At 39.9% G+C, this 17056-nt stretch overlaps 1 protein-coding gene across 1 annotated transcript in view; it reads right to left on the bottom strand.

Moving 5' to 3' along the window:
- THSD7B (thrombospondin type 1 domain containing 7B) overlaps positions 1-17056 on the bottom strand; it is an 886725-nt gene that overhangs the window by 536193 nt on the left and 333476 nt on the right. Inside the window, exon 5 of the mRNA XM_025405082.1 lies at positions 202-371. Coding sequence (XP_025260867.1) covers positions 202-371 — 170 coding nt within the window. The remainder of the gene's footprint in view (positions 1-201; positions 372-17056) is intronic.

The raw sequence follows: 17056 nt of genomic DNA, 5'->3' as shown, positions 1-17056 counted from the left end.
AGTGACTCTTGGGAGACATATTACTTTTGCTACTATTTCTAACTATCCCAAGCGTTAGGGATAGCATACAAATGGTTGACAAAATAAATATTAAATTCGTGAATGCTAAGTGTCAGTTATTTCAAGAAGAACACCGGAAGAGTTGGAGAGATTTTCCTTCCAACCAGCAGCGCACCGTCTGTCCCGGAACTGGCTGCCTACCTTCCTTGGCCCTCAGTGCGGCAGCTGCTGGTACGCTCTGGGTACAGTACACCTCCCGGGTCTGGATCCCACCGCCACACACGGGTCCCGTCACATGCCAGTGGGGATCCTGCTGCTCGAGGAGGAGAGAGACTTGGCATTCTTTCCATTCAGAGGTTCTCCAGGAATACCTGTTTGGTTTGGTTTATTTAAAAGAAGAAGAAGAAGTAAGAAAAATATACAACTCTAAGGGAAACTTAAGTCATGAAATCAAGAGGCATAATCTCTCTTTCTAGGACCAAATCTTTGCCTGTGGATAAAGAAATATACTAACTTTGTATTACTAAATCCCTTTTATTTCCTAGGGAAAAAAAAAAAAAATCCAGCAGCCCAGCATGACAGTAGCACAGGATGACCAGGCTAAAGGAACGTGATACGGATAAACAGTGAATGTGTCTCAGCCTTGAAGCTGGAAGAGAGTGAGGGGATAGAGAGAGGAGTTGGAAACCAAATGAGCCTAATTCTTGATAGCTGAACTTGTCATGGGGTTTGACTTCACAGACTTTCAGATGACTTTGTGTGAAACTTGGCTTTTCTTTCTTAATAGGACAGTGTGTGAATGTGTGAAGTCATAAATACATTGTTTTACATAGAGCTATCTCCAACTTTCCAATCTTCTCGATATAAGAAACTCTTTACCCATTTGACTTGTCATTCACATAAAAGTATATGTATTAAAAATGAGTTAATATCGTGCCACTATATTTAACTGGTTAATACTTTTTTACATATGCAGCCATACTGTTATATAAACTGATATAGCAATATGTCTCCCTAGTTTATAACTGGTTAATACTCAAATACACACAGACACACCCACAAATAAAGGGGAAAACACAATGGAGTTTGTATACAATGTACAGAAAACAAAACAACTATCACACTACTACATTCATACCTGGAGAATTATTTTAGGCAGAATTTCCTTTTGTGGATTACTATAGCATTCTTTAAGCCCACAGCATTAATATAACCTTGAGGCACTCGTAAAAACACTGAGAGACTCATTAAATTTGGAACGATAAACAAAGCCTAAGTAACATTCACATATCTGCTGTCCCATTTCATATTTAAAGAAAAATTTATCAGCTTTGTGATTGTTTAACAGAAAAAAAAGGGAAAAACCAGCCATAAAAGTAATCATATGTCACCAAGATCCTGGCTTTACAAAAACTAGAGTAAAATTGAAATCAAGTAACAGATGTCAAAATAAGAAAGCAAATCTCCAAGAAACCTCATAGTGACAAATCCCTCACAATGAATGTCATCATTCTAAAAAGCCTGAAAGCTAAGAATCAGCTGAGAATCATTAGTCTTGTGAAAAGCCCATCAAGAAAAAGGATTTGGACAGTCCTCTGGGATTTGTTGTAACACGAGTTTTTCTCCCTCAGCCTCACTACTTAATTTTCCCTTTTTTTTTCTCCCTAGGCTTATGAATTAGTCACTCAGGCAGACAAGAGTTTGGAGTGCAGAGTTCAGGTCCTTCCTATGCCAGGTGAATATAAACAACAATATATTTCTGGCTGGGCACAGTGGCTCATGCCTGTAATCCCAGCACTTTGGGAGGCCGAGGCGGGCGGATCACCTGAGGCCAGGAGTTCGAGACCAGCCTGGCCAACATGGAGAAATCCTGTCTCTACTAAAAATCCCAAATTAGCCGGGCATGGTGGCACATGCCTGTAATCTCAGCTACTCGGGAAGCTGAGGCAGGAGAATCACTTGAACCCAGGAGGCGGAGGCTGTGGTGAGCCAAGATCGCACTATTGCACTCTAGTCCGGGCAATGGCTGTTAGAGCAAAACTCCGAAAGAAAAAAAAGACCCACAAAACAATATATTTCTAATTCCTACATATGAGAAATAAAGAGAAGTTCATTTCTTCACAGGGACAGTTCTTTTCCAGAGCCAGGGCTCTGAAACCCTTTCTCCTCACAGAGTCAGTCCTTACCCTATTCTTAAGGGCCACCTCCGCAGAAGGCTTGTTTCTCAGATTTCTAGTTTCAGGGCACAGATCTTTCAACCAGGGCAAAATAAAATGGGGCATGAGAATGCTGGGGTGGATGACTACCAAGATCTCATTTCAAACCCTCTTCTTCCAAGGGTTCCCTCAAAGAAGAACTTTCTGGCCTGAACAAGGGGGTCAGATACAGACTCAGAGACTTCTGTGATATAGTTAACAAAGAAGACAGGCAAAAAGAGGGTAGTGTGATGCAGATGACAAGTATGCTCTGGAGTCCAACCAACTTGGTTTGAATCAGAATTTCACCACTTTCTAGTTAGTGACTTGGGCCCAATGTTGTTTTCCTACCTGTACAATGGAGATAATACCAATCGTTGAGCCTGACATATAATAAATGTTCAATAAGTGTCCATTCCCTTTCTTTTTCTATCCATCTACATGGGCCTTTTGCCCATTGCGGATGTGGAAGACACACACACACATGCGCGCATTAACATTTTATGAGGATTTCATTGATTTCATCCAAAGTCTTAATATTAGAGATCCGCAGTGGCCATGGTCTAAGTTCCAGTAACCACAGTTCAACAAAGAGCAAAAAAGAAACAAAGTTTATAGTAACTTTTTTGCTTGTTTGAAAGGAAATGGGCCTCTGTATAAATTGCTTTTGCAATTAATTTAACATGACCCTACACGATTTAGCAATGGAGAAACTTGGGAAGTTATTAGGAAGAAAAATGAAAACAAGAGTGTAATGACTATATTTGTATACAAAGTAACAAAAAAACTTGTTGGTACCTCGTTAACCAAAACCACCCAACTTCCATTCACTGGCAAATGATAAATCCTTTAGAGAAGACATTTATCACTATTGCTATTTTTTTTAACCACCTCAGAGAAAACATCAGCCTAGCAAGAGGGAGAGGAAAAACCACACCAATAAACGACTTCTATATTCCTTTTTTTAAAAAATATGGGTCTTTTCATAGTCTTTGCTCAACCTTTTTTCTTTATTTTTTTTCAAAAGCCCTGTCTACGTTTAGTCACAAATCACCCCGGCAGCCATGAAAACTGAACATCCTGAGCTGCTCCAACCAGAGAAAGTGTCGCTAGGATCTGACAGAATAACAAATCAAAGGAGCCCACTCAGCTAAATGTTACTCCCTTTCTCCTTTAGAAGTTGTTACAGCGATAGTCCTCCAGCCTCCAGAAAACTCAGCTTTCTGATGCCTGGAACACTCTCTTTAATGGCTAAGCCCATGTCAAACACCAGACCTTTTCAACCCTCCATCTCCCAACTCTCATGCCTTTCAAAGCAGCCTCATTTGGCCCTCCTGGTTAAAAGGGAATGTGGGGAGTTGCAAAGGCCAGCATGCTACCTCCTCTGAGTTAGTGCTTCGAAATTGGCTATGGAAATGCCTCAAGTAGAGTAAATGGCCATGGAATGAAAGAAATGTCAATTTCCATGGCCCCTTACCAACGTGACAGTGTGAATCAGTGTGCTTTTTTCAAAGTGTCTGGCTAAACAGAATAAACAAGGCATTAATTTGTTTGGACTACTAGGGTATTAGGGCAGATCCTCCAAGTAGTACAAGTAACAGTCAGTATTTTCTGCCTGCTTACTCTACACCAGGCACTGCACTAATGAATTTAGGGGCATTACTTCATTTAATCCTCCCAACAATCCTATGAAGAAAATCTTATTTCTCCTTTTACAGATGGGAGAATTGGCATAAAGAGTAAGTAACTCTTCCAAGGTCACATGAGTGAAAACAGGGTTCAAAGCACGGTTTGATTCTAAAGCATACCTTCATGATAAAATGACACTCTGGCAGATTAAAATGGTAAATGGCAAACCCATTTACTCAATCAGATCGTCCAGAAAACTCAATGAAGTAGTACGGAATGCAGTTTCAGTAGACAATGGGTAGTTACCTGTCTAGCCATTACAAGGACAAGTCAGTGTTGATCTTGGTCTGAGGAAGTGTGTTCTGCGTGTAAACAAAAATATAATCTGCTGACTAATGATATTTCACACTGCCAAAATAACTTTTCTTCTAGTCTCAAATAGAAGTACAGTTGGAGAATAGATTATAATGAATCATTTTATAATTAGAGCCCTGTGGTCACCTAGGGATGAATTTCAGCACTTTCAGGAGATAGTCCTGTCTCACTTCATGACAGAGATATGTTATGAGAAATGTGTCATTGGGCAATTTCATTCTTTTGTAAACACCATAGAGTGCATTTACACAAACCTAGATGGTATAGCCTACTATATACCTAGGCTATATGGTGTAGCCTATTGTCCTTAGGCTATGAACCTGTACAGCATGTCAATTTACTAAATACTATGGGCAACTATAACACAATGGCAAGTATTTGTGTATCTAAACATGTCTAAACATAAACAAGGTACAGTAAAAATAAGTATTATAATCTTATGGGACCATTGTATATGTAGTCCGTGGCCTAGCATTGACAGAAATGCTATGGAGTGCATGGATGTAATTGCAAGTTAAAAGAGAAACAAAACAGAAGTAAAGGAATATCTAATTGTGTAAATTCAAATTCCCACTAAAAGATGCAGAAGATAACTTTCTGAAGAAGAATGTCTTTTCAAGGCCCGAAAATCAAATTCCCCACGTTGCTCCCCGGTCATTCTAACTGTTAGGTATACCTGCCCTCCATTTATGTAAAAACAGCTCTGATGTCCCTACTTTTAGTGAGAGAGCACATTGTCAGCCACTTTGAACCCCAAACCTCTGAGAAAGGGAATGCTAATAACTCAAATATGGGATGCACAGAAAGAATAACTCCTACAAGAACGTTTTAGTTAAGATAAAGATATGTAAGGAAGACTAAAGCCTGAAAAGTGCTAAAGAGCAGGCTTGACTAGAAAAAGAAATAGGTCTGTCCAAACAGTAAGTGAATCACTTACTCATCCATGTATTCACTTATCCTTTCTTTCAACAAGTAATTGTTAAGCCACAGCTAAGCACCGAGGACAACAGAGACACATCAGTGAGAGACAGAAAGCCCCTGACCTTGGGAAAATTTTACCTTCTGGTGGGACAGACAGACATAAATGCATCAATATAGGCCATGGCACCAGTTACCGGGTGGGGAGAGAGAGATGGACGAGGAGAGAGATTTCGATGCCATGAAGAGGGAAATCCTCAGAGTCCTAAATAAAATGAGAGAGTGAGCATAAGGATGGTGGACAAGTGGTGTTCTGGGCAGAGAAAAGGACAGCCTGTCCAAAGGCCCCAGGGAGGCAGAGTGCCCAGCGCTATCTAGAAACAGCAAAGAAGCCAGTGTGGTTAAGACAGGTGGGTCAAGGGGAGAATAATAGAGACAGGACATAAAGAGTAGTCAAAAGCCTCATTATGTGGAACTTCGTAGGCCAGAGCAGGGGTCCCTAATACCCGAACCATGGAGCAGTACTGGTCAGCCGCCTGTTAGGAACCAGGCCTCACAGCAGGAGGTGAGCAGCAGGTGAGCAAGTGAAGCTTCATCTGTATTTACAGCCGCTCCGCATCACTCACATTGCCACCTGAGCCCCACCTCCTGTTAGATCAGCAGCAGCATTAGATTCTCATAGGAGTGCAAACCCTATTGTGAACTGCACAAGAGAGGGATCTAGGTTGTGTGCTTCTTATGAGAATCTGATGCCTGATGATCCATCACTGTCTCCCATCGCCACCTCCAGATGGGACTGTCTAGTTGCAGGAAAACAAGCTCAGGGCTCCTATTGATTTTACATCATGGTGAGTTGTGTAATTATGTCTTTATATATTATAATGTGATGATAGAAATAACATGCAAAATAAAAGTAATACACTTGAATCATCCTGAACCCATCCCCCTGTCCCAGTCCGTGGAAAAATTATCTTCCACAAAACTAGTCCCTGGTACCAAAAAGCTTGATCACTGGGCCAGATGATAGCTTGTGAGTGTTATTCAAATATGCTGACAACTGTTGGACAATTTTGGGAAGAATGGTAACATGATGATGGCGATTTTAATTTTTTAAGGATCACCTGGCTACTGAGGGAAGTAATAAGCTGTGGGAGCCAGGGAGGTGGAAGAAATTATACATTTGGAGGTCTTTGCTAGTCTAGGAGAAAGGATGATGGCTTCCACTGCAGCAGTCATAGTGAATGTAGTGCAAAGAGATCAGATCCAGTATATATTTTGAAGGTGGAGACAACCTTCTAATGGATTAGACCTGCAATGAGAGAGAGAGGAGTGATGGATGACTCCAAATTTGTTTTTGACCCACGTATTAGCAGCAAAATTTCCTGGCACTGAATTCTTAGGTAAGACAGCGCAGGAAAGGGAAGAAAATCCCAAATATTAAGGACACCATGTATTATAATTGTGAAATTTCATTTTTCTTCATTCACCTCCTAGCATCTGTCTTCTGAACTTTTTTCCCCATGCCTGATACTCTTTGCCCAATTTCTCTATGTTTAGTGTATAATTTCAGTTTACTCAGGAAACGGTTCATGAGTGTATCTGCATGAGTAGAAACAGTTAAGATTTAATATGTTATCATAGTCAAAAGGTAGATGTAGCTTACAATGGCAAATCAAAATTATTCAAAGAAAGGAATCTTCTGTAACTGTGGAAATACAAGTCCTCATGAAGAGATACAGGACACAAACTTTTGATTAGGGAAGCTGAGTCTAGACCTTAGAATTAAACAATTCAAGTGGCTGGCTTGACCTCCTGAGAGTGATGTTATCCCACCTAAGGAATCTCATAATTAAAATATTCCCTAAATTGAGGGAGGAAAGGAGGAAGGAATTTATAGCTGTGAAGCAATAAGTAGATGCATCCCAAATTAGCAAAGCCAGAATTAGAAAAGTAGGCACATTTAAGTAACTCTTCTTTAAATAGAACCAGGACCATCACAGCTTGACAGCAACCTCTGTCCTTTGAAATCTAAGCTTTATCACTTTCATAAAAGCTTGGGATGGCTTAAAAGTGTGAATTTCTTTTCTCCTTCTTCTAATGGCTTAGATTTAAAGCAGAACAACACAAAATAGAATTTTAAGTGATTTAGTGATAACAGATTGAAAGAATAATTGCATTAGTTAATGGTCATGTTTTGACTGAGCACATATAGATTTGCAAACATTCTTGGAATTGAAACCCTAGTGCAAGGTATTCAAATTAAATGCACGTGTATATTAAAAATCAGTGTGCTGAAGCATGACTAATTTATGATAATGTCTGTTGTCCTTTTAAAGCTGTAAATGCATTTAGAAAAGAATTAACTTGTCATTTTTTGCTGAACAGATGACTACAATAAAAGGAACTGATCAAGCTTTATACATTTTATGCTCTAGTAATTTTTTATTGGATAAAGTGGGACTATTGATTACGGAAAGCTACTGTGAAGTGCAAAGCTCTTTGGTCTTCAGCAAATGACTTTGCCAGACAAACTCCACACATGTATTATTAATAGACTTCTATCACCATATACAGCACTTAGCAGTGTGTTAACTTTGTTACATTAACTGGGGAGCAAATCTTCCATCCAGGAGGTCTTAAAGTGGCACATTGGGGACTCATGAAATAATACCTCAGTAATAGACAAATCCAATAAAAAGGCAAGAGTCTCCTATTGAAACAATTCCAGATTCTTTGAAAACTATTGTTTCTTTTCTAAAACAGATTATCTGGAGGCTCCAGGTCATGACTCCTCTAATTTTATTATTATTATTATACTTTAAATTCTGGGATACATGTGCAGAACATGTAGGTTTGTTACATAGGGATACACGTGTCGTGGTGGCTTGCTGCTCCTATCAACCAGTCATCTATGTTACATATTTCTCCTAATGCTGTCCCCCCATTAGCCCTCCACCCCCCAACAGGCCCCAGTGCATGATGTTCCCCTCCCTGTGTCCATGTGTTCTCAATGTTTAACTCCCACTTTGAGTGAGAACATGCGGTGTTTGGTTTTCTGTTCCTGTGTTAGTTTGCTGAAAACGATGGTTTCTAGTTTCATCCAAGTCCCTGCAAAGGACATGAACTCATCCTTTTTTATGGCTGCATAGTATTCCATGTTGTATATGTGCCACACTTTGTTTATTCAGAGTATTTATGGGCATTTGGGTCGGTTCCAAGTCTTTGCAATAAACATATGTGTGTATGTGTCTTTGTGGTAGAATGATTTATAATCCTTAGGGTATATACCCAGTAATGGGATTGCTGGGTCCAATGGTATTTCTGTTTCTAGATCCCAGTGGTTGAGCTAATTTACACTGCCACCAACAGTGTAAAAGCATTCCTATTTCTCCACATCCTCTCCAGCATCTGTTGTTTCCTGACTTTTTATTGATTGCCATTCTAACTGGTGTGAGATGGTATCTCATTGTGGTTTTGATTTGCATTTCTCTAATGACCAGGGATGATGAGGTTTTGCTCATATGTTTGTTGGCCACATAAAAGTCTTCTTTTGAGAAGTGTCTGTTGATATCCTTTGCCCACCTTTTAATGGGGTTCTTTTCTTGTAAATTTGTTTAAGTTCCTTGTAGATTCTATATATCAGTCCTTTGTAAAATGGATAGAAAATTTTTCTCCCATCATGTAGGTTGCCTGTTCACTCTAATGATAGCTTCTTTTGCTGTACAGAAGTTCTTTAGCTTAATTAGATCCCATTTGTCAATTTTGGCTTTTGTTACCATTGCTTTCGGTGTTTTAGTCATGAAGTCCTTCCCCATGCCTATGTCCTGAATGGTATTAATATAGCCTAGGTTTTCTTCTAGGGATTTTACGGTTTTAGGTCTTACATTTAAGGCTTTAATCCATCTTGAGTTAATTTTTGTATATGGTGTAAGGAAGGGGTCCAGTTTCAGTTTTCGGCATATGGCTAGCCAGTTTTCCCAACACCATTTATTAAATAGGGAATCCTTTCTCCACTGCTTGTTTGTGTCAGGTTTGTCAATGATCAGATGATTGTAGATGTGTGGCATTATTTCTGAGGCCTGTGTTCTGTTCCATTGGTCGCTATATCTGTTCTGGTACCAGTAACATGCTATTTTGGTTACTATAGCCTTGTAGTATAGTTTGAAATCAAGTAGCATGATGCCTGCAGCTTTGCTCTTTTTGCTTAGGATATGTCTTGGCTATATGAGGTCTTTTTGGTTCCACATGAAATTTAAAGTAGTTTTTTCTAATTCTGTGAAGAAAGTCAATGGTAGCTTGATGGGGATAGCACTGAATCTATAAATTACTTTGGGCAGTATGGCCATTTTCATGATATTGATTCTTCCTATTCAGGAGCATGGAATGTTTTTCCATTTGTTTGTGTCCTCTCTTATTTCTTTGAGCAGGGTTTTGTAGTTCTCCTTAAAGAGGTCCTTCACATCCATTGTAAGTTGTATTCTTACGTATGTTAGTCTCTTTGTAGCAACTGTGAATGGGAGTTCACTCATGATTTGGCTCTCTGTTTATTATTGATGTATAGGAATCCTTGTGATTTTTGCACATTGATTTTGTATCCTGAGATTTTGCTGAAGTTGCTTATCAGCTTAAGCAGATATTGGGCTGAGACAACGGGGTTTTTTTAAATATACAATCATGTCATCTGCAAACAGAGACAATTTGACTTCCTCTCTTCCTATTTGAATATCCTTTATTTCTTTCTCTTGCCTGATTGCCCTGGCCAGAACTTCCAATATTATGTTGAATAGGAGTGGTAAGAGAGGAGATTCTTGTCTTGTGCAGGTTTTCAAAGAGAATGCTTCCAGTTTTTGCTTGTTCAGTATGACATTGGCTGTGGGTTTGTAATAAATAGCTCTTATCATTTTGAGATACCTTCCATCAATACCTAGTTTATTGAGAGTTTTCAGCATGAAGTGGTGTTGAATTTTATCGAAGGGCTTTTCTGCATCTATCCAGATAATAATGTGGTTTTTGTCACTGGTTCTGTTTATGTGATGGATTATGTTTATTGATTTGCATATGTTGAACCTGCCTTGCATCCCGGGGATGAAGCCGACTTGATTGTGGTGAATAAGCTTTTTGATGTGCTGCTGAATTCGGTTTGCCAGTATTTTATTGAAGATTTTTGCATCAATGCATCAGGTATATTTACCTGAAATTTTCTTTTTTTCTTGTGTCTCGGCCAGGTTTTAGTATCAGGATGATACTGGCCTCATAAAATGTGTTAGGGAGGATTCCCTCTTTTTCTGTTGTTTGGAATAGTTTCAGAAGGAATGGTGCCAGCTCCTCTTTGAACCTCTGGTAGAATTTGGCTGTGAATCCGTCTGGTCCTGCAATTATTTTGGTTGGTAGGCTATTAATTATTGACTCAATTTCAGAACTTGTCATTAGTCTATTCAGGGATTTGACTTCTTCCTGGTTTAGTCTTGAGAGGGTGTATGTGTCCACAATTTATCCATTTCTTCTAGATTTTCTAGTTTACTTGCATAAAGGTGTTTATAGTATTCTCTGACGGTAGTTTATATTTCTATGGGATCAGTGGTGATCTCCCCTTTATCACTTTTTATTGTGTCATTTGATTCAAAACAGAGAAGAACTCTTTTCTTCTTTATTAGTCTGGCTAGCCGTCTATTTCATTAATCTTTTCAAAAAACCAGCTCCTGGATTCATTGATTTTTTTCTGAAGGGTTTTTGTGTCTCTATCTCCTTCAGTTCTGCTCTGATCTTAGTTATTTCTTGTCTTCTGCTAGCTTTTGAATTTGTTTCCTCGTGCTTCTCTAGTTCTTTTAATTGTGATGTTAGGGTGTCGATTTTAGATCTTTCCTGCTTTCTCCTGTCTGCATTTAGTGCTATACATTTCCCTCTAAATAGTGCTTTAGCTGTGTTCCAGAGATTCTGGTATGTTGTGTCTTTGTTCTCATTGGTTTCAGAGAACTTATTTATTTCAGCCTTAATTTCATTATTTACCCAGTAGTCATTCAGGAGCAGGCTGTTCAGTTTCCATGTACTCGGGTAGTTTTGAATGAATTTCTTAATCCTGAGTTCTAATTTGATTGCACTGTGGTCTAAGAGACTGTTTGTTAAGATTTCTTTCTTTCTTTTTTTTTTTTTTTTTGAGATGGAGTCTTGTTCTGTCGCCCAGGCTGGAGTGCAGTGGCGTGATCTCAGCTCACTGCAAGCTCCACCTCCTGGGTTCATACCATTCTCCTGCCTCAGCCTCCCGAGTAGCTGTAGCTGGAACTACAGGCGCCCGCCACCACGTCTGGCTAATTTTTTTGTATTTTTAGTAGAGACAGGGTTTCACCATGTTAGCCAGGATGGTCTCGATCTCCTGACCTCATGATCCATGCCTCGGCCTCCCAAAGTGCTGGGATTACAGGCGTGAGCCACCGCATCCAGCCGATTTCTGTTCTTTCACATTTGCTGAGGAGTGTTTTACTTCCAATGGCGTGGTCAATTTTAGAATAAGTGTGATGTGCTGCTGAGAAGAATGTATATTCTGTTGAATTGGAGTGGAGAGTTCTGTAGCTGTCTTTTAGGTCCACTTGGTCCAGAGCTGAGTTCAAGTACTAAATATCCTTGTTAATTTTCTGTCTCGTTGATCTAATATTAACAGTGGGGTGTTAAAGTCTCCCACTATTATTGTGTGGGAGTCTAAGTTTCTTTGTAGGTCTCTAAGGACTTGGTTTATGAATCTGGGTGCTCCTGTGTTAGGTGCATATATATTTAGAATAGTTAGCCCATCTTGTTGTGTTTATCCCTTTACCATTATGTAATGCCCTTCTTTGACTTTTTTTTAATCTTTGCTGATGTAAAGTCTGTTTTATCAGAGACTAGGATTGCAACCCCTGCTTTTTTTCTTTTTTTTAATTTCCATTTGCTTGGTAAATATTCCTCCATCCCTTTATTTTTGAGCCTATGTGTGCCTTTGCATGTGAAATGGGTCTCCTGAATACAACACACTGATGGGTATTGACTCTTTATCTAATTTGCCAGTCTGTGTCTTTTAATTGGGGCATTTAGCCCACTTACATATAAGGTTAATATGGTTATGTATGAATTTGATCCTGTCATTATGATGCTAGCTGGTTATTTTGCCCATTCGTTGATGCAGTTTCTTCATAGTGTCAATGGTCTTTATAATTTGGTATGTTTTTGGTTGTACCAGATTTTCCTTTCCATATATAGTGCTTCCTTCAGGAGCTCTTGTAAGGCAGGCCTGGTGATTTTGTCACCACCAGCATTTGTCTCTCAGCATTTGCTTGTTTGTAAAGGATTTTATTTCTCCCTCACTTATGAAGCTTAGTTTAGCTGGATATGAAATTCTGGTTTGAAAATTCTTTTCTTTAAGAATAGTGAATATTGGCTCCCACTCTCTTCTGGCTTGCAGGGTTTCTGAAGAGAGATCCACTGTTCATGTGATCGGCTTCCCTTTGTGGGTAACCAGACCTTTCTCTCCGGCTGCTCTCAACATTTTTTCCTTCATTTCAACCTTGATGAATCTGACAATTTTGTGTCTTGGGGTTGCTCTTCTCAAGGACTATTTTTGTGGTTTTCTCTGTATTTCCCGAATTTGAATGTTGGTCTGTCTTGTTAGGTTGGGGAAGTTCTCCTGGATAATATCTTGAAGAGTGTTTTCCAACTTGGTTCCACTCTCCCTGTCATTTTCAGGCACACCAATCAAATGTAGGTTTGGTCTTTTCACATAGTTCCATATTTTTTGGAGGCTTTGTTCATTCATTTTCATTCTTTTTTCTCTAATCTTGTCTCCAAGTTTATTTCATTAAGTTGATCTTCAATCTCTGATCTCCTTTCTTCCACTTGATCGATTCAACTATTGATACTTGTTTATGTTCACAAAGTTCTCACACTTTGTGTTTTTGTGTTTTTCAGATTCATCAGGTCATTATATTCTTCTCTAACCTGGTTATTCTAGTTAACAACTCCTTTAACCTTTTAGGTTCTTAGCTTCCTTGCATTGGGTTAGAACATGCTCCTTTAGTTGGGAGGAGTTTGTTATTAGTCACCTTCTGAAGCCTACTTCTGTCAATTCATCAAACTCATTCTCCATCCAGTTTTGTTCCCCTGCTGGCAAGGAGTTGTGATCCATTGAAGGAGAAGAGGCATTCTGGTTTTTGGAATTTTCAGCCTTTTTGCACTGGTTTTTCCTCATCTTCATGGGTTTATCTAACTTTGGTCTTTCACGTTGGTGACCTTCTGATGGGCTTTTTGTGTGGACGTCCTTTTTGTCAACGTTGATGCCATTCCTTTTTGTTAGTTTTTCTTCTAACAGTCAGGCCCCTCTGCTGAAGGTCTGCTGGAGTTTGCTGGAGGTCCACTTCAGGCTCTGTTTGCCTGGGTATCACCAGCGGAGGCTGCAGAACAGCAAAGATTGCTGCCTGTTCCTTCCTCTGGAAGCATCATCCCAGAGGGGCACCCACCAGATGCCAGTTGTAGCTCTCCTATATGAGGTATCTGTCAACCCCTGCATGGAGGTGTCTCCAAGTGAGGAAGCATGGGGGTCAGGGACCCAATTGAGGAGGCAGTCTGTCCCTTAGCAGAACTTGAGTGCTATGCTGGGAGGCCAGCTGCTCTCTTTAGAGCCTGCAGGCAGGAATGTTTAAGTCTACTGAAACTGTGCCAACAGCCACGCCTTCCCCCAGGTACTCTGTCCCAAGGAGATGGGAGTTTTATCTATAAGCCCCTGACTGGGGGTGCTGTTTTTCTTTCAGAGATGCCCTGCCCAGAGAGAAGAAATCTAGACAGGCAGCCTGGCTACAGCTTTGTGGCGCTGCAGTGGGCTCCACCCAGTGTGAACTTCCCAGCGACTTTGTTTACACTGTGAGGGGAAAACCACCTACTCAAGCCTCAGTAATGGCGGACACCCCTCCCACCACCAAGCTCGAGCATCCCATGTCGACTTCAGAGTGCTGTGCTGGCAGCGAGAATTTCAAGCCAGTGGATCTTAGCTTGCTGGGCTCTGTGGGGGTGGGATCCATTGAGCTAGACCACTTGGCTCCCTGGCTTCAGCCCCCTTTCCAGGATTGTGAATGGTTCTGTCTCACTGGCATTCCAGGCACCACTAGGAGATGAAAATAAACCCTGCTAGCTCTACTTCAAAATAGCTGGAGAAAAGCTGCTTAATTTAAACAGTTTTTGAAAAGCTTCCTTAGAGAATCTGTTAATTTATCTGACAACCATTTATTAAATACCTACTATGTGAAGAGTGTTCAAAAACTTTGACAAATTCAGACTATGATCTCATTCCTCACCTAGTTTGAAGTAACCCTCATAACTAATGACAACAGAGATTTTTTATCTGGAAAGCTGGACACAGTATCAGCAGGATTGTGGAACTGTGGTAAGCTCCCTGGGTCCATCCTTGTGCTGGGTGGATGTCCTTTTTTGATCTTGATGATGCCAATTTCAGCTGTTCTTTATTTTAAAACACCTTTGAGTCTGCCATATTTACTATACAATAAAGATAAACATGAAATAAAGTGCTGAGTGTATAATACTGTTCTGGAACTACCCCACATTTTAACCTTCATTTATTCCTTCAATGTTTGGTGAGCATTTACTATGAGCTAGGCACTTTTCTAGGTGCTACTCTTTCTAAGGAAATGGAAACAAACAAGATAGTCCTATCCATATATGTGAGATGATGTGTTGGGACATTATTATTAAGCACTCTTAAAGGACATGATTATCGTGTTCTGGGCTATCTATAAGGTTGGTGCAATTGCTTTTGCAGCAACCTAATAGTTTTGAAAGAGTACGTCAAACAAGATTCTTAAGACAAATAACCTAAGTGAACACAGACTGGAAGTTTTCTGTTTTATGAATTCTCCAGTGGTTAACACAGTGACAGGCCAAAGCAGATTCTGAACAAACAACCCTTCACAACACAGCACTCTGTTTCAATAGGCAAAGGAGGCAAATGACCACGCCAAGCTTTCATCTACTGTCCTTTTTTCTTGGCACTATCCCAGGCTTCAATATTCATCTAAAAAATCATGAACTAATACCCAGGGTTTTCTCAAGGAAAAAAGGATGTCTAGAAAATCTAAAATTAGGTACAATGCCTCAAAAATATGTTAGGGAAAACCAGGCTGGTCTCAGGGGTTTGTTTCACAAGCAAATCAAAGTGGGGGTGCAGGGTGCCCAGATAGATCTCTCAGCATAAATTGGCACAAATAGACTTATTTTAAGGGATCTCTAGTCCATGCAAAATAAGGATAAATTAATACATACCAGAAACAAGGCAGGATGAAATAAAAGAGCCCATCTATTCAGTGCCAGACCACAGTATTGGAACGATATTTTACAGATTGGCTTCTCTGTGTAGTAATATTACACAGACTATGTAATACTCTCAGCTGTGCAGCTTCTGCCTTGAGATTTTCTTAAGAGTTTTACTTGGTATTGGTCACTGTCACTATTTAATACTGCTGTCTTACATTTGATTTCATACTCTAAGTGAGCATTTAGGAGATAGAACAGCCATTTTCGGATGAAAACTGTTGCCTCCCAGTGGGGTGGCAGGAATTCCTGGTAGGTCATCTGAGCTGTCGCTTCTAAGAAAGATGTTTGCAGCTGATGTTTTCCCAATATTCTTGTGTGTTACAGTGTCTTTCACCAGAATGGGCCTCTATGAAAGCACAAGAGATCTGGAATCACAGCTGTTCTAGAATCAGGTTGTGTCTCAGCTCTCTGACATGAAGCATTACACTGTTACTATGTTCTTTGTCTTTCTTTACCCCATCTACTAAACAGCACTGCCTCATCCTGCAGTGTTAGAATGCTTTTTGCCTTCCCCTCAGTTGAGATCTAGGATACAATATTTTAGATGTTAGTCAGGACACAGGAAAGTGCCCGAGTGCCAAGGTGTCTTAAATGACTCCTATCTCATCATGTTTGGGGACATAGAATAACATGACACCCAAGATCATGATGCCCAATGACAGGGGACAACCACACAAAGAGCCAGGGTGGCAACTGGCAAGCAAATTTATTCTCTCTCTCATATCCGTTTCCCACCCATGGTATACACTGTGAGTGTTTAATGATGTGTTGGAGGTTGGGGAGGTCCACAAAATTACAAATAGACTGGAGGAAGAGGTTTCCTGTGCTCTATATATGTCTTAGTCAAAAAGTACAACTTTGAAACAAACTTACGGCTATACAATGCTAATCTTCATGTAGTTCTAAAATTTCCCACAATAGCATAACATGAACTGGTCTCTGTCTCCTTTCAACTTAAATTAGTTGCTCACAGCAACTACTTGGTGGTGTGGTGGCCCCAGGGAACGCTTCTCAAATGATCTCCTGTTAGTTACAATTCCCTTCATGGAGTCATGCCTTAGGGACGGTCATTCATAGTGTTTAGTGTGAAAATGCTGGACAGTTGAGCCCAGCTCGTGAGAAGAGTATCCCCAAAAGCGATGCTACTGAAGATTATTAATATCCAGGGACTGGAGCACTTTTCTACCTATACCTTTTTCATATAATATTTTCCCCTAATTTCCTGAGTGACTAATGTATTTACTTCCTTTGATTTCCCTACCTTCTCAAATCCTGCTTGTTCAAATGATGCTTCTCTAGGGACACTTTAATTTCATCACCTGTGCTGAGCCCTCATCACAGCATTCCAGAACCTCTAGCTTTACCCTACTTTGATGTTTTATTTTTTTGCATAGCTCTTCCAAGTTTACTTTATATTATTTATTTGGTGTATTTTCACTAAAATTTAGGTTCCAGTGGGGGAGGGAAGTTTGTCTTTTGTGTTCTCTAAGGTATCTCAAATGCTTAATATAGTGTTTGGCATATAGCAAAGGCTTAATGGGTATTTGTTGAATGAATAAACACATCTCCAATAGCAAAGACAGTGGAAGGATAAA

The sequence above is a fragment of the Theropithecus gelada genome, chromosome 12 (assembly GCF_003255815.1).
Source record: "Theropithecus gelada isolate Dixy chromosome 12, Tgel_1.0, whole genome shotgun sequence".
Lineage (NCBI taxonomy): Eukaryota > Metazoa > Chordata > Mammalia > Primates > Cercopithecidae > Theropithecus > Theropithecus gelada.
This window is presented reverse-complemented; position numbering and strand designations above follow the sequence as displayed.